The sequence below is a fragment of the Sinocyclocheilus rhinocerous genome, unplaced genomic scaffold (assembly GCF_001515625.1).
Source record: "Sinocyclocheilus rhinocerous isolate Xijiao unplaced genomic scaffold, SAMN03320098_v1.1 scaffold1243, whole genome shotgun sequence".
Taxonomy (NCBI): domain Eukaryota; kingdom Metazoa; phylum Chordata; class Actinopteri; order Cypriniformes; family Cyprinidae; genus Sinocyclocheilus; species Sinocyclocheilus rhinocerous.
Genome location: NW_015626033.1, coordinates 1,151,028 through 1,169,080, shown reverse-complemented (window position 1 = coordinate 1,169,080; position 18,053 = coordinate 1,151,028). Strand labels below are relative to the sequence as shown.

Sequence of the window (18,053 nt, the reverse complement as noted above, 5' to 3'; positions counted from 1 at the left end):
ATACATACATACATACATACACATATAATATAATATATTTCATTTATTCCTGCATTCTAATATACTAATTTAGTGCTCAATAAATATTTTGTCGTCTTATTAAAAATAATAAAAACTGCTTAATATTTTTGTGGAAACTTATTTATTTTTATTTGTTTGAAGGTTAAAAAAACAGCATTTATTTGAATTAAGAAATCTTTTGTGACGTTATAAATGTCTTTACTGTCACTTTTGATAAAGTTAATGCATCCTTGCTTAATAACGAGTGAATGAATTATACTGTTGAAAAGTTTGGGTCAGTATGACTTTTTAAAAATAAATTAATACTTAATTTATTTTTAAAAAGTCATACTGACCCAAACTTTTCAACAGTATCGATCATACATTCATTCATTCATTCATTCATTTGCTTCGTCGATGAAGAAAGCAGTGCAGGAATGAAAACCAGACAACTGGTCGCATATTAAAAAACCAAGTACATACTAAAACTAGTAATCCAACTCTCATAGTTTCTCCAGTGTTGTGACCACATTCTCCTCTCATGTAGGTATGCTGGATTGGGGCCCACGGTCATTGTATGTCCAGCTACAGTCATGCATCAGTGGGTGAAGGAGTTCCACACTTGGTGGCCTCCATTCCGTGTTGCTGTCCTCCACGACACGGGCTCCTTCACCAGCAAAAAGGTGATTCACACTCTGCTGGAGCTGAGAACATCCATTCTTTGGACTTCCATAATGTAACCTGTTTTGTTATGCTCTGTCTCAACACCCAAACTTTTCCATCCAAAGAAGCAACATGACAACAAGATTAAGATGAACTGTGTCGCTTCGGCCTGTAACGTTTATGCCAGCGTGAGATTTTCCCCTTGTCAGCAAAATATCCTAGTGTGTGGAGTCGAATTGGCTCCAAGGAAATGTTAAATTAATTAAAGCTAAGGTAGCAGGAGCTGCTGTGGGGCGGCTGTGAAGTGTTTACTGTGAGTGGTCTTCACTGCCCCCTCCCCATTCTGCCTGACACAGTGATTAATGGGGGTTGTTGTCTGGCAGTCCATGCTTTGCCCTCTAGGTGGAGAGTTGGTCTCAAGAGCTTGTGGGAGAGAGACAGAGGAACGTTTATGCAGCGTTGGCACCTAATGATACCGCCTTCACGCTAACACTAACACTCCTGTAGAGCAGATGTACCTGATTAATTGGCTACAAAGTAAAAAAAAAAGTGTGGAGGGGGGGCTGGGAACAGAGGTTAGTCGCTTTGCACGTCTATAATTGGAACACACTTGAGACCGTTCATGTGAGACATCAAAGCAGACGTATAGACTAGTTCTGATGAAGACGCTATCGCCAGGGGCCTGATACCGGCAACCTATCGCAATTTCCTCTATTTAATTAACAGCCAAAAAAGACATTGTTGTGCTAGTGAGTTTACTTTCTGTTAGGTTTTACTCCTTTATTCCTCATTTTCAGGAGAAGCTCATCCCGGAAATAGTGGCCAGTCATGGCATCCTCATCACTTCCTACTCATACATCCGCATTATGCAAGATTACATCCAGAAGTACGACTGGCATTATGTCATCCTGGATGAGGGCCACAAAATTAGGAACCCCAATGCCGGGGTTACTATGGCATGCAAGCAGGTGACCGTTGCTTTCTCTATAAGAGACTTTTCCTTCATTTTATAATCAAGCTGTCAATTAAAGTCTCATGGGTCTTGAAAAGAACACTAGTAAAGGTAGTAGACCTTTAAAAAAAAAGAAGACCTTAAAAGAAATGATCTTAGTTCTAGCTCCAGTGCTATTGATTGCTATATTAAAAAATCAATTGGAAATTTCGCAACACTTTGATTTGGAATTAAATGAACTGAAGCTAATGGAGCTTTAAAACCAAATTCATCATAAAAGGGGCTTTATTGTCAAGTAGTATTTAACTGCTTGCACAGGTAAGGTCTAAAACAACTTTGATTACTTGATCAACTTGCGTCTCGTAAATTATGAAGGATTGTCACTGATTTTTATTTATTTATTTTTTTCAGTTCCGGACACCCCACCGTTTTATCCTCTCTGGCTCACCCATGCAGAACAACCTCAAAGAGCTGTGGTCGCTTTTTGACTTTGTGTTTCCAGGGAAGCTGGGGACTCTGCCTGTCTTCATGGAGCAGTTCTCCGTACCCATAACCATGGGAGGATACGCTAATGCGTCTCCAGTGCAGGTGAACCACTCATCACCCAGAGCTTATTGATCAATGCAGTTCAAATTCTCTTCTTATTCATATATAAACCTATAATTTACACCAAATATAACAGCATAATGAACGCAGAACACATTGTATATTACACAGAGATGCAAGTGCCTGTATTAATTCAAAGGCATATAAAAACATTCTAACAGCACAGTGATGGCTGTATGGTGAATGGAATCTAGATGTGCCATTATTAGGAAACCTTTTTAATAGCACACTTACTTTATGGATTTCATTTCCGAACTGCTTTAAAAGGCTATTGATGTTTCCTCTGCCAATAATAAAAACCTTTACTAATTATTAATGTTATTAAATGGTTGTAGATAGCTAACCCCTGACTCATGGCACTCTCTCCTTTCCCAGCTGTCTGCACAGTCCTGCTGACCAGCCTCATACGTTCAGTTTTTAGTGGATATTCATTTGAGAGATGAGAGAAGATTTTACAATCTTGCAATTAGAATTTACACTTTATGCAGTATGTATTTCTTTCCACCAAAAATATATACATGAAAATGAACTAACATCCATCCAGTGCACTAATTAAAATCACTTTGCATTTTCATGTATGTATGTGTGTGCGTTTGTGAAATGTTCTGAGTCTACTTTAAAAAAACTGGGTTTCAGAATTAAAATCCAGAGATTAAAAATGAAACCTTTTGGATTTTAAGATTTTTTTTTTATATAATTAAGATTTTCCTTTTATAATTATGCATGCCGCTTTTAACAACTTTATATACAGAGGAACTACATGTAATATTTGTACTTGTAAAAATTAATTTGTTATATTGCTGGACCATTTAAAATGAAATTGTGGAGTGAAAGGTTTTCTTTTAATTGTTTAAAAAAAAAAAATTTGATGCCTTACAAGTCCAGAAGGAAGGAAAGTTTTAAGCACTTTTGCAGCCAGCTCCTTTACTGAAGCATATGCTTTATCACTACTTATTCACGTATCTCTCTCTCTGTATCTCTCTCTCTTTTGTCCTCTCAAATGGGCCCTAATCCAGGCTTGTTGTATGCCCTGCAGTGTTGTGGTTCAACTGCAGGCTTTCTTTTGATCTGAAAACCCCTTTAAATTACAGCTAAATTCTTTACCTGACAAAAATGAACAGGTGCCCATACAATACATATAACAGATAAATCTATACTCCACTATTTGTCTGTGTATCTTGCATTTAGTAACTTGCATTTCAGACACAGTTTGGCCAGTTATTTTGTAACTCTGTTTTCTCTAAAAATAGTTCTAAATGAAGCCAGAGCATCAAGCTTTGTCACCAAGCAATTCTAGATGATCAGAAAGATGCAAACATTGAAACTTCCTAATGTTGTTTTAACTGTTGAATAATAAAATATACTGTATGTTGCCTTTCATCCAATCATCAACAGTTACAGCCTATAATGTTTTACTGTCTGAACAGGTCCTGTTCTGCAGATTAACGGAAGATCAGCGGCAGGTTTACCAGAATTTTCTGGACTCCAAAGAGGTTTATCAGATTCTGAATGGAGACATGCAGGTAATAGATCTATGCGTAAAACAGCAATGTTGATCATTTTCTGTTTCCCACTTATTCTTTAACCTGTCTTTTGAGAGCAGTGACATGCTGTAACGTTATATGTTCACATACATGTTTAAATTCATGCAGAGAGAAACATTTAAAGAACTTCTGGAATTTGCGTTTTGCTAATTTAAACCTCAAAGTCAAGTTTAACCATTAAAAAAAAAAAAAGATTTAAGGCATTTTTTCTGGTAAAATTCATAAGATTAAAAAAAATGTGCGGCTGTCATTAAAGCAAAAGTGAGTCCAACTGTACAAATACTCACTTTACTAACTTTTCATGCATTTGTTATGCTGATTATGCCAATGTGTAATGAAAAAAACTGTTAAATTAGAAAACTGTAAAAGTGGACTTTGAACTTCACTTTATATTCATAATATGTGTACAGATACATTTTCTTTACTGATAATTACCTTGTCACAAGCATGCAGAATCTGTTTCATTGATAAATGTTGTGTCGGCCTTATACAGCTGTGAAGATGCTTGTTGCATTAAAAAAACAGTCCCTGTGATCTATTGATTCTCTCGGTGTGTGAATTGTCACAGCAAGGAGATGCTCCTTTATACAAACTATTCATCACAATGCTCCAAATGTGTTTTGTGGAGGCAAAAGCTGTGGGTTGCAGAGCAGTTTACAAACCCCGCTTATGTGGTCACAAACTCCATTAAGCCACATATATAATGCAAAGACTGCTGCATTTACTTCAAGGAAGAGACTTTACTTTGCTCTGGTCAATTACCTTCATTAAATTAACCAGGTTTATTAATATTAAGATTTGTGTTTCCTATTTCTTACAAGGAAAGAGAATTGTTTTTCTCCCTCCATTAAATGTATTAACATATCCACCCGGTGTATTAATCTCAATTCCCCACCCTGTGGTTCTAGGTTTTCTCAGGCCTCATAGCTCTGAGGAAGATCTGCAACCACCCGGATCTATTCACAGGCGGGCCGCGGTTGCTCCGAGGCATCCCTGACGATCAGCTGACCGAGGAGGAGCACTTTGGTTACTGGAAACGCTCTGGGAAGATGATTGTGGTGGAGTCACTGCTGCGCCTGTGGTTCAAACAGGGACACAGAGTTTTGCTTTTCACCCAATCCAGGCAGGTCAGTAAGAAAGGAGTGCAAAAAAAGGCTAGAAAAAATTTCGCAGGACGGCAATGATATGATTGAATATGGTTGATTCTAGACAAATCCATCCACAGAGATCCATCAGCCCTTCGCTGAAGTAAAGATGTGCGAATAAACCAACAGTATTGATGGATAAGCTGCACTCTCACTATCTCCAGCAGCACCACTAAAGGACCAATAAAGTTATTATGTCATTTTGCCCTCTAATAGAATTCATTAGGAGATCTTATTGCATTGTAGGGTGTCTGTCAGGACCCAGCTGTCTTTGTTCAATAGAAATGAGATTTGGCTTCAGAGAGAACCTAAAACCCACACAGTTGGTACTTCTGTACATGTAATATTAATCTCACTTAATCCTATTAGCACTAATCCTGTTCTCAATGCTCTGTCTGAAACCATTTCTCCCACACACACAGATGCTGGAGATCTTGGAGGTGTTCGTGAGGGAGAATGGCTTCTCGTATGTCAAAATGGATGGCACTACTACCATTGCGTCCAGGCAGCCTCTGATCACTCAGTACAACCAGGTGAACATGATCACCGTGCCTGTTTTACGCTCTCTGTGATGGTTTAGGAGCTTTTAAACCAAATTATTTTAATGTGTGTGCTTTTCCAGAACAAAGACATCTTCATCTTCCTCCTGACAACAAGAGTTGGAGGTTTGGGAGTCAATCTGACTGGAGCCAATAGGGTTGTAATCTACGACCCTGACTGGAACCCCAGCACGGACACTCAGGTCAGCTAAAGCAGTATCTCGCATCCAGAACGCATGTTCTTGCTGTATATCTAATGCAAACTATTCATCTTAAAGTATGCATGCAGCGTTGATCGTTATTGATGTGAACTATTGACCTCTTCCCGTAGGCTCGTGAGCGTGCCTGGAGGATTGGGCAGAAGCAGCAGGTGACTGTTTACAGGCTGCTGACAGCTGGAACAATTGAGGAGAAGATTTACCACAGGTTAGTTTCCTAGGATTGGGCACTGAGATGGAGCTTATAATAGTAAGGAGGACTATTATAATCCATAATGTCCTACTTCTGTCTGCAGGAGCTCAATAGACAGTAATTGAAATGCATTATTTTTTTAATTAGATATCAACACGATTTGCTAATTGGTCGCTAAAGGCTGTCATAGACTAGTGGGTTATTTGTAGGGAGGCGATGGGAATTTCGAAAGGACTGTGAAGAGCAGGATTGTTTGCATATTAATTTTGCAATTTCGAGCTAACCTGAGACACTATGCATTTGTTGAGCAGATAAACCATCCAGCAGGGTGAGATTGTGGCATATCTGTTTAGGCTATAAAGGAAATAATTCAGGAAATGTGGGACTAGGGTGTATCATAACGATGATTTAAAAAAAAAAAAAGTACAGTATTTCTTGTCTCTTTCCATAGACAAATTTTCAAACAGTTTCTCACCAACCGAGTGCTAAAGGATCCTAAGCAGAGGCGGTTTTTCAAGTCTAATGACATTTATGAACTTTTCACACTGAGCAATCCTGACGGCTCCCAGGGAACAGAAACCAGTGCAATATTTGCAGGTAATTCATGGATATATTAACAATTTGAACGTATTTTCTTTGCAAGAACAGCTCTGTTCATTTGGCTGATGTCACAAAGAGAACATGTGCTGAAATCAGGCAATGTAAATACAATTTTAAAACATTTTATTGGTACACTGTCAGAAAAAAATGCTTTTCACTGGGGCAGTACCCTTAAAGAGACAACTTTTTACCTCAAATACCCCAAAAAGATGCTTATTATTATCTTAAAGTAGTAATATGAGCCCTTAAGTTACTACATTTAACCATTTAGGGATAAATAAAATAAAAAGTTGATCTTTGCACCAGTGACAAGCAGTTTTACCCCTGAAGGTACAGTTTTAGCACTTTTTTGTTTCCCGAAAGTGTAGATAAATAACTCTAATAAATTATGTTGTCTTTTTTCTTATTTTATAGGCACAGGGTCAGATGTGCAGGTTCCAAAAAGACACAAGACCTCCCGTCCTTCTCAGGGGAGCTCGAGACCATCATTGTCTCATTCATCTGCATTTTGTGTTGAAGACCAAGATACAACATCTCTGTCAGAAAACAGAAACTCTACCTCAGTCAACGGTCTGTCAAACAACAATGCTTCTGGGTCACAGAACAATAACCTTGAACCTCATTCCACTGCTGATCGTTTGACAAACAGCACTAGTAAAGATCATTCTCCTGCGAACAGCCCTCAAAAGCACAGAGAGAAGAAAAAGCACTGTGAAACGCCAGAAAAGGACTTGTTACCCTCAGACAGACACAAGCGCAAGCATAAAAAGCGCAAGCACTCTGAAGACGCCAAGTTTGAGGGCTGTCGCATTTCTCACCTGTTGAAGAAACGGAGGTACAAGAAAGAGGAAAATGAGAAGGGGAAGGAGGAAAAAAATGAGAAAAAGAGTGACGATTATGTTCTCGCCAAGCTCTTTAAAAAATCAGGGATACACAGCGTCATGAAGCATGACACCATCATGGAGGCATCGAACCCGGACTATGTGCTTGTGGAAGCTGAAGCCAGTAGGGTTGCGAAGGATGCGCTGAGAGCTCTGAAGATCTCCAGGCAAAACTGCAGGCTTTCTTTCTCGAGAGGGTCTACAACAGCAACCCCACCTCCAGTCAAGTACGTCTATTTTTTTTTTGTTATATTATAAAATTGTATTAAAAATATGAGGCTGTTTTAACGTCCATTTTGCTCTTAGGAGAAGGTTTGGGCAGAAGAAAAACTCACTTCTGTCTCAGTCATCTGGGACAACAGCAAAAGCAGCAGAGAAATGCAAGGTATGTCACTATGGATACAATATCCTGTGAACCCCCAAAAGAATAATAAATGGTTATTGAGCACTCATGTTGTGTGTGTGCTTTTTTTCTTTAATATAGGATGCAGATGTTATAAAGAAGTCAGTTGTAAAGAAGCCAGGATCTGCTGCTCACTTCAGCGGTGAAGGAGCGCAGGAGGAGTCTGGTTCTCTGTCCTCATCCTCTCTCCTTGCTGGAATGAAGGCCAGGAATCACCTCAATCAACCCCAGAGACAAGAGGATGAGGAAGAGGACGAGAGAGAGTCTACTGCCGTGCATGCTACCCCCACAGAACATGATGAGCTTTTGGTTGACCTGAGGAACTTTGTGGCCTTCCAAGCTCAGGTGGATGGCCAGGCGAGCACCAAGGAGATCCTGGAGTACTTCACCCCGAGACTCACTTCCACACAAACAGCAGTGTTCAGAGAACTACTAAGGAATATTTGTGAGTTCCACAGACTTCCTGGACAGGAAGGGATGTGGAAGCTTAAAGCTGACTACAGGTAAATGGAGCGGCGCATATGAAAACTATTAGCTGAGAAGCTCCAAATGGAATGTATACCTCACACTTGGGAACACAGGTGATTCGATGCATCAGTTATTTTAAGATTATAAAGTGTAAATGCAATTAATTTCAATAAACTTCCTAGAACTTTCCAAGAACTTTCCAGGTTGGCTGTAAAAAGTACAAAAGAATTGTATTGGCCCTATTATTGTAAAACGCTCCAATTGTATGAAAAAATAAATATGATGTCATTCTTTTGTTTGTTTTTGTAAAATTCCTGGAAATTACTTGAACTTGGGGATCTCTTGAAAATGTGTTATTCATGCAATTATTGTTGAGACCAGTACTTTTTTTTTTTTTTGCTATACTGTTATAATACTTTTTCTATTCACTCAATTATTGGTACTCAGTTCTACCAATAATTTGGCAATAATGGAAAATGTACATTTTATATAGGGTTTCTACCCTATACATGTGCTTGGTGCCAATTTGTTTACATGACATTTTAGTAAGTGAAGGTGATTTTGAAACTTATAAAATCAATATTATTTAATGTCTTGAGAGTATCTACCCCTGCCTTCCTCTTACTGTTTGTTCAGTAAGAACAATTTAGATTGAATGTAATTGCAATGTGTAAAGCCAGTGATGGTGTTGAGGGAATACTGTACACATTTTAACAATTAAATTGATTCATTAAAAGTTACCCAATAAAAGATCACCCTTTACATCAACTCCTTAGTACACTTTATTAATATGACCTAGGAAATGTAATGCATCACAAGATGATGAGCCGAAAGATACACCACCTCACGGGGGCTTATTGGATCTCATTTTGAAAAGAACTATGATTTTCTGTTGTTGCACATTAATCACAATGCCATGGCCTCTCAGGGACAGGCTTTTATTTCTTGTTAATGTTCTAAGTTAATGTGTCAGAAATTAGCGTTCGTCGTATATTGTTTGTCAATGCGAGTTAGCACACGAGCAATTAAAAATAAATATTTTCAAAAATACTTCTGCTATTGTAAAACATTTTTTTAATTAGTGCTTTTGTGAAGATACTTTTCTCTTCAAACTAGAGTGAATAAATCTTTAAAGGAACTAACTGCGAAATGCTTTTTGAAATAATTTGAAATAAAAGAGTTTATTAATTTATTTCATGCTCTGTTCGAGTTTCCGACCTCGTTAAAACTTTGTATACGTTTATGCAGTCGATAATGGGCTTAGAATAATAATAATAATGTACTTATTCGTTTGTAGTCTATTAATCAAACTTTTTTTAATGCTGGACATTTGTTCGTGAGCTGTCCTGTCGCTGACCATGGTACTGAACGTTTTTATTTCCTTTTTTCTTTTTTTTTATTACGAGGCCTCATGCATTCAAAATTATTCTCTTAGTTAAAAATTAAAACCCGCAATTATTCAGTCGCACGTACACTCTAAAGACATGTTTTAAATAGAGCGTATACTGCTGTAATACACTCCCAGTCAGACTCTCAAGATCGTAGAAATCACTTGATCTATTAGGTTATATTATATCTCCGTTCCGTATAATAAGACAAATGTCAAGAAGTTATACAGAGCTCGTCCCCCAGTTTCCGATGCATTTTGACGAGATCATAACACCAACTTTATTTTCAGCGGTGCATAAATTAATTACACGCATTTAATAACTAAAATATCATTATATTCCCCTCTTAATATCATAAACGTTCTACGCCAGGGAAGCACTTAATAGTGCAGGGGGCCATAACAGGCTATTATCCTTGTGTAATGCTATTAGAGAACCAATTATGCACCATTACACTTGCTTTTTTGCAGTTTATGTGATTTCATCCAATACCGTCCTGCACTTCAAAATTTCAGCTGCTACTCGGAGCCTCATTTCCAGCAGCAGAGGAGCGGCGGTGTCTGCGCGCGGCGTCCCGCGTGCGTTTTAAAAGTAATTGAAAGGGTCCCGCTGCATATCATTTACGCGAGAGTGGGAAATAAATCCTTGGACCCCTTGCTGTGAACAAAATCAAAATTTGGACCTGCGAGCGCGCAGCCAGTGGATTCTTGTATAAAGTGGACCCCTAACCCATATAATGAGCAATTACTGGTCTGACAGCCAATTTTAAATTCAAAAACAGTCATCTAGATTTTTAATATAAAAAGCAACTGTGTAAAAAAGTGTATCGTGCTTGTGCCCGTGTGTTTGTGATTTGGGAATATGCATGCATCGGTCTAAAGTTACACTTTCGGAGTATGAATGCCTTGGAGGATTTTGACGTTTCCACCACGTGCGCAATCCGGTTGGCCGCGGAGAACCTATCCAAATGACTTGGAAAACGAAAATCTGATTAATTGCAATTACGTGGGAGATTATAAAGGCGAGTGTTGTCATGCTCTAAACAGTCACAGAGACATCTGGTCACTCCCTCCTTACGCGCGCGCAAGCGGATAAACTGAAGCGCTCAGTGATTGACGGTGGGAGTGCGATTGCTCTGTTGAGGTTGAGCTGGAGACACGAGAATCGCGATTGCATAAAGACCCTCTGTTGGTACAGATGCTTTTTTACTTTATGTACTTCAAATCGGTTGCAGAAACGTATCAGTATTGTTCAAAGTTGTCTTTTTAAGACGCATGCGATTGCAGTAATAGTTGGCGAACATCTCGCGGACGCTTGGCCATTTTTTTCTTTGCAGAGTGAAATATTCTCTCCACTCGCAAAGCACCGGGAAACATGTTTTACTTTCACTGTCCACCACAGTTAGAAGGAGAGTGCTGCAGGACCAACACATGTAAGTATGTTTCATTTCTTTTGCAAGAATGGACTTTTATCTAAAATGTTAACTTTGTAATTTTATACGTATTTCGAAAACAGAAAAAAATATTAAAACGCGTTCTGTGGCAGTTTTATAGTTCTATAATTTATCTTCATATTGTGCATTATATTTCGCAATCAAAGTTACTTAATAATTAGCCTATGTTTGGGTTTGTTTTATGGTGTGTAATGTTTTGCCACATGGCAACGTGATCGAGAGGCTTGACAGCCGCCCAGCTGAGACTTTTTGTTGCAGTCTGTCTGAGAACAGATGTTAGATGTCATGCCTTTCAACTGGCATTTTGTTGGTCACGGTTTCTCATTGTGTAAAGTGATAATTCGGGTCTCTAGCAGATGAATACAATGAATCAACTGTTCCCTGTGAATTAGTCCATCACGATTAAGTGAGAGGCAACCGATGGGAATCATATTTTCCGTCTCATTTAGGGCTATAAGAAAATGTATATTTTTATTCCATAGAAATGTTGTGTTTTAAAAGTGTTACTGTTTTAAATAGTGAACACAAATGGGTTTGGGAATCACGCCTCTGGAGACTTTGATGACGGTTTTCTGCGCAGAAAACAACGCAGAAACAGGACGACCTTCACTTTACAACAGGTATCAAGTCAGTGAGGAGCAAGATTTCCGGTGGATACAAAATAGAACCACTGTTCTCAAACTTATTTATGTTATAATGTTTTATAAACGTCCTGTGTGTGTGTGTGTGTGTGTGTGTGTTTAGACTAGGCATGCCGTGTACGTAAACATAGGCTACATTTATATATACTACATTTTTTTATATATATATATACTTCTGGAAGTAAACTTTCTATTTCATTTGTAAAGCAAAACCCAAGCATTTGCTTATTTAGGTTAACCATTAATAAGGTTACGTGTATTACAATAATGGAAAAAATGTAAGACATAAGGAAAGGCCGAAGAGTCCTGTTTCCTTTGAACAAATGTTTAATCAATTTAAACTGTCACCATAATTCCTGTTATTTGTAAGGCATTTTTTAAAAAGTAATTGAAAAGTGTTTGAAAAAGTGTAATGCCTTTTTTACCACTTCAGGCAGCAGTTAAACAATTTTAGTGCGTTTTACAGTGCACTACGCATGAACATTATTTCTTAGCAAATGCAAAAAATATAAGACAGTTCTCTCTGGTTTATAAAGCATAAATTCGTGAAATAAATGTGTAAAAATATGTTTTACAGTTGGAGGCTTTGGAGGCGGTTTTTGCACAGACCCACTATCCAGACGTGTTTACAAGAGAAGAGCTGGCTATGAAAATCAACCTAACAGAGGCTCGCGTCCAGGTGAGACACTTTTCCTCAACTGTCCTGAGCCAGAGATGTAACGAATAGCCTACATCACGGAGAGAGAGAGAAAAAAAAGCGCTCCGAGCACGTTTGGCCAAAGAGAGTAAATGAAGCCACTCTGTCACTTCCGTGATGCGCTTTAATAACATCAACATAATGTAGAATATTAGATTAGGTTGATTAATCGGTCATTCATAATTAACTAGTGGTAATGTTCTACACTCATTTGCCCTCGTCTCTAAGGTATAAAAATTGCTTAGATGCACTGCCATTTCCGTGTTTCAGCAAATGGAGAGAGGATGCGGTGCTTTTCGAACAAGACAAACGTCCCGAGAACGATTTTGCTCGGTTATAAAGCGCCCGTGCACCTGAAACCTCCGAATTCATATTCTGCGGCCTTGCAAAACATCCGCGGTAATATCAAGTTGGCCACATGTAATTGCATTCAATGTGTCTGTATGTAATTTCCTGCATTCCAGATTTGCTTTTGGGTTTCCTTCTGAGCTCCGATCTAATTGTGGGAAATATAATAGTTTCCCTTTTGTTCCCCAGGGTCATCTTACTATCGCTTAAAACCAATGACTGCGACGCGATAATGGAATTCGCTGCTGTAAATTAGGGATTGTAAACAAATTATTTCTCTCTAATCGGATTACCCGATTCCTATTATTAAATCTCAACATGAATCGGTGCTTTGGAGGCGGTTTTTGCACAGACCCACTATCCAGACGTGTTTACAAGAGAAGAGCTGGCTATGAAAATCAACCTAACAGAGGCTCGCGTCCAGGTGAGACACTTTTCCTCAACTGTCCTGAGCCAGAGATGTAACGAATAGCCTACATCACGGAGAGAGAGAGAAAAAAAAGCGCTCCGAGCACGTTTGGCCAAAGAGAGTAAATGAAGCCACTCTGTCACTTCCGTGATGCGCTTTAATAACATCAACATAATGTGGAATATTAGATTAGGTTGATTAATCGGTCATTCATAATTTACTAGTGGTAATGTTCTACACTAATTTGCCCTCGTCTCTAAGGTATAAAAATTGCTTAGATGCACTGCCATTTCCGTGTTTCAGCAAATGGAGAGAGGATGCGGTGCTTTTCGAACAAGACAAACGTCCCGAGAACGATTTTGCTCGGTTATAAAGCGCCCGTGCACCTGAAACCTCCGAATTCATATTCTGCGGCCTTGCAAAACATCCGCGGTAATATTAAATTGGCCACATGTAATTGCATTCAATGTGTCTGTATGTAATTTCCTGCATTCCAGATTTGCTTTTGGGTTTCCTTCTGAGCTCCGATCTAATTGTGGGAAATATAATAGTTTCCCTTTTGTTCCCCAGGGTCATCTTACTATCGCTTAAAACCAATGACTGCGACGCGATAATGGAATTCGCTGCTGTAAATTAGGGATTGTAAACAAATTATTTCTCTCTAATCGGATTACCCGATTCCTATTATTAAATCTCAACATGAATCGGTGGCAGCATGCAGGGATATTAAACTTACATTATTATTAGGAAATAAATTTTCTTTTTGTTGTAGTATAGTGGGCGCCCACGTTTTTAAAGTGTCAATTGGCTTGTGCTGCATTAAGAACAAACTGCAAATTGAGATTAATGGTGCAATTATGGAGCATTCAGTGCTGGGGGATCATGACTTCTAGCTGGAAGGTGCAGGGGTGAGATAATGTTGCCACAATTACATTGTGAATATTGTTGTCCTGCCAGTAAACTGTTGTGTCATATTATGTGGTGTGTGTGTGGCGTTTTGTTTGTTCGCATCATTGTACCTTTGCACAATGCTGGCCAGGCGCTGGAGATATGGCTGCATTATGCAACCTTTCCCATTCAAATATGATTCATGCGTTAGAGAGCACAGACTTAATCGAATCTGATGTTGTCAAACAATCACTAAATAGAGAAATAAACGACTTCATCATGGTTCTCTCTCAGAAGCAGGGAGACTGTCAGTAGGAAGTCATTAAAAAATGATAATGAAAAATTGCTCAATTAAATGTTGTTATACAATGACCTTCATTCAGTTAACATACAAGAACTTCGCTGCATATGATAAGCAATTGTGTTCGTGAAGTTTCAAATAAGTCACTGGCTTGTTAGATTTTGCAGCACATTTCAGAAATGAGCACTGGGTGCAAATAATAATTCTAATATTTACGCAACTGCAACTTAACAAGTGACATTTTAGATTGGGCTTCAGCAGAGGAGGTTCTCACCCCAAAAAATTAAATTCTGTCATTTATTCACCCTCATATAATTTTTTTCTTCTGTGTAGCACAAAAGGAGATGTTTGCCAGAATTATATTTTTTTCCTTCTCCACAGAATAAATCAATTCATACAGGTTTGGAATAACATGAAAGCGAATAAATGACAACAGGATTTTCATCAAACCTTTTTTTTAAATCTGCTTTCTCTTTAGGTGTGGTTCCAAAACCGAAGAGCAAAGTGGAGGAAAACAGAGAGAGGAACTTCAGACCAGGAGGGAAGCAAAGAACAAATGAATGACGGCACCCCACCTGCACGCAACCTCAACCAGTCTCCTGTTGACCACAGCAGAAATAAGAAAGAACCAATGGAACTACAGCAGAAGTGTGTAGATCATCGAATTTAATGTCCATATAGGACATATGTTTGTTTTTGTCAAGAGATGTAATGCCAAACTCTTTCCTTTATGCACAGTATTAACAGAATGGTGGGTTCAGGCGGACCTTTTTTCCCATCTTGTCTGCCTGGGACTCTGCTGAACACAGCCACTTACGCACATGCCCTTTCACAAGTGGCAACTTTAAAAGGTAAGATCCAGCATCTACTGGATGTCATCATGAAAACGTGTCAGATAGGTTTGATATTTTTGATTTTTTTACTGCAACTGATGTGGATGAAAATACAGCATATTGCTATCATATTTTATTGCCTCTGAATATATGTTTAGAAACGTAGACTGCATTACCATATGAGACCTTATCGTAAAGTGTTAAGATAGACGGATAGATCAGAACTGGAATCTACAGTCTGTGTTGTCTATGTAATCCTGTGTTGTCAAAAAAAGACATATAATGATAAAGGACATAAGCTGCCCCGTTATGACACACTATTCTGCTCTTATTAGGAAGTCCATTGTGTTCCTGCTGTGTGCCTGACCCAATGGGCCTCTCCTTCCTGCCACCATATGGGTGCCAGAGTAACCGGACAGCCAGTGTCGCAACCCTGCGGATGAAAGCCAGGGAACATTCAGAGGCGGTGCTGCAGTCAGCCAACCTGCTGGGGGCAGGGTCTACAGCGGGGCCCGGAGCAGGTCCAGGGGTCGGGCTGGGCCAAAGCACTGTTTCTGCGGGAGGAAGCGATTCCAGTCCTAACTCTGGTACCTCTAAGATCACATCACTACGGAGAACTCCAGACAAACATCTGCACTGCCAAAAGGAGGGTCCGGATAAGAAATGAAGGAGTCTTGTTTTTTAATTTTTTTCCTAATTTGAGGACACGCTTTGGACGAAGGATTTATAATCAAACATTGAATGCCTGCTGCCTCTTTTTTGAGAGCACTGACATACCCGGTACAGGACGGTGTTAAGTACAATCCCTTGTTGTATATTTTGCGTGTATGTGTCAAACTATTAATTCAACTGTAATTTTTCCTCTCCTCGTTCACTTTTACTCATGATTCTTGCCATTGGTTTTCCCTCTTTGGGTGTATGTGGGCGCCTGGCGCTTAATTCGTTTTTTTGGCGGAATGACTTTTGAACATGCTGTGTGGTAAAAGAAAACTCCCTGGTTGCCAATGTGAACTTATTTAATTTTTCACAATCCACTTTGATGTTTGACTTGTGTACTGTGAAGTCAGGTGATGATAGACATTCTGCATTGTGTCAAGATATATGCCATGCTGAAATATAAATGTACTTATGTGAAATAATATATGTAAGATAATATCAAGGACAGAACTGTATATTAAGTGGTTTGTCATGTTTTATGATATGATCCGGGTAACTCTGATTCATGCTGATGTGATGGCAAATGACATCTCTCTTGTCATTGCATCTGTACGTCCATGATAGACTGCAAGAGTTCAGACACTGGTCCTGTTTTGACATGTTCTATAAAATAATTAAACGTGTAGGCAATCATGTACATCTCCTGTTGCCTATTGCTCACACCATCTGGCTATGATCAATTATTAATTAGTTCACAAGAGGTAGGGCTGCAAAAATGGAAGCAATGGTTGGTCTTATTATTTATTTACCTTAAAGTACATCATGACTTTCTCATATCACATAGCTATTTTACATGCGTCCCATGATGACAATGATGTGATAGGTGCTAATTATGACATTATGCATTGGGCATACAACAAAGCTCAGCTGTCATTAGGGTTCTAAGCAGCTTATTGCCACTTTTGTAGGAATTCTTTTTGTTATTTTCTTTATATCAAAAAATATAAGCATAACCACACTGTTTTAGATCATAAGTTCTATTATATGATGAGGAATAGTCATTTAGGAGCATACGAACAATCAAATAGGTTATTAAAAGAAAACATGAGCTCCTGCTTTCAAAGAAACACATTGCAATATTAGAAAAGCAACGTAGTTTAAGAACACTTAACTGTGTACTACCTTTGAAAAGAAGCTGGACTGATTAAATTCTCGTCCTTGAGGATTTTCAGGAAATTACTTTTGATAGTCAATAACACAATTGAGTAAACTGCACACACATTAGCATTAATAATTGATGTTGAATTATGTATTATCACAAAGTAGTGATTTAATTATTCATGATGTGACACCCTGGTGACAAAGCAGAGCCAGATAATGTCAAAAGTCTTGCCTGATGAAATGGTGCAGCTTGGCATTTGCTTGTTTGGTGACAATAATATATGCTTTGTTCAAAATATGTGTGAAAATACGGTATTATTTAGATTGAACTTTCAAACAAAGAAGAAAACTCCTTTTTTTGCTAGAAATAGGAACGATGACAGTAATAGAACATTTGACTATTATACAAATAAGGTTAGAGAAAATTAAGTATGACCAGGCCGCAATATTAATAATTAGCAGGCATGGTATCATCTCCATATAATAAGCAGAATTACTATTACTCATAACATTAAACATGAGACATACAAACAGATGGAAGACTGCACTGAATCTGCAACGATATACTGAAAATAACTGTACATGTTCTTCATACTAAACAAACTAAAGTTAAAATGATTTGTGCTGTTATTAATGCCAGATTTTATACATTTTGTATGAACTATACAGGTAGCCTACATCTAAAATAGTTTATGGATAAGAATTACATATAAAATATTATTAAATAAAGATTAAAGATGTCTAATCTTTATTATTAAATAAAGATTAAACATCATAAACATACATATTAAATCAGAAACACTCTCTAAATATTTAGTTATCCACAGTGAGGAACAAAGCAGAACTAGTAAAGATCACGTCACATCCAGTAAAGTCCTACGTTATGGGAGCACACATATTTTGCTTTTTTAAAATTAGTGTATTTTTGTCACTCGTCTGTCATCAAAAAAAGAGCTGCTATCAAACAGGTAAAACGCAGTGCTTCTGAATTCTGTGTCTTCACAGCGCCCTCTAGATTGACAGATTGATCACTTCCATCAAACAACATGCCGTGAGGGCGAGTGG

At 38.3% G+C, this 18,053-nt stretch overlaps 2 protein-coding genes across 2 annotated transcripts in view; both read left to right on the top strand.

Moving 5' to 3' along the window:
• The window catches only part of LOC107708008 (DNA excision repair protein ERCC-6-like), a 15,125-nt gene extending 6,153 nt beyond the window's left edge, over positions 1-8,972 (top strand). The window contains exons 8-19 of the mRNA XM_016512150.1: positions 548-683; positions 1,461-1,631; positions 2,027-2,203; positions 3,595-3,744; positions 4,674-4,892; positions 5,333-5,443; positions 5,533-5,652; positions 5,781-5,875; positions 6,312-6,457; positions 6,875-7,568; positions 7,648-7,726; positions 7,826-8,972. Coding sequence (XP_016367636.1) covers positions 548-683; positions 1,461-1,631; positions 2,027-2,203; positions 3,595-3,744; positions 4,674-4,892; positions 5,333-5,443; positions 5,533-5,652; positions 5,781-5,875; positions 6,312-6,457; positions 6,875-7,568; positions 7,648-7,726; positions 7,826-8,251 — 2,524 coding nt within the window. The 3' untranslated portion in view covers positions 8,252-8,972. The remainder of the gene's footprint in view (positions 1-547; positions 684-1,460; positions 1,632-2,026; positions 2,204-3,594; positions 3,745-4,673; positions 4,893-5,332; positions 5,444-5,532; positions 5,653-5,780; positions 5,876-6,311; positions 6,458-6,874; positions 7,569-7,647; positions 7,727-7,825) is intronic.
• A 1,718-nt stretch (positions 8,973-10,690) lies between these two features.
• On the top strand, positions 10,691-15,944 carry drgx (dorsal root ganglia homeobox). Its single transcript, XM_016512478.1, has 7 exons — positions 10,691-10,791; positions 10,937-11,032; positions 11,573-11,673; positions 12,272-12,373; positions 14,816-14,985; positions 15,076-15,188; positions 15,506-15,944. Exons 2-7 carry the CDS (start codon positions 10,975-10,977, stop codon positions 15,835-15,837), a joined length of 876 nt encoding a protein of 291 aa, XP_016367964.1. The 5' UTR covers positions 10,691-10,791; positions 10,937-10,974; the 3' UTR covers positions 15,838-15,944.
• The last annotated feature ends 2,109 nt before the right edge of the window (positions 15,945-18,053 follow it).

Excerpts from the sequence above, each read along its gene's own strand:
- drgx (XM_016512478.1), top strand. The coding sequence starts at position 10,975 with ATGTTTTACTTTCACTGTCCACCACAGTTAGAAGGAGAGTGCTGCAGG. Across the intron at positions 11,033-11,572 it reads GTGCTGCAGGACCAACACAT|TGAACACAAATGGGTTTGGG; the intron begins GTAAGTATGTTT and ends TGTTTTAAATAG. Across the intron at positions 15,189-15,505 it reads ACAAGTGGCAACTTTAAAAG|GAAGTCCATTGTGTTCCTGC; the intron begins GTAAGATCCAGC and ends TGCTCTTATTAG.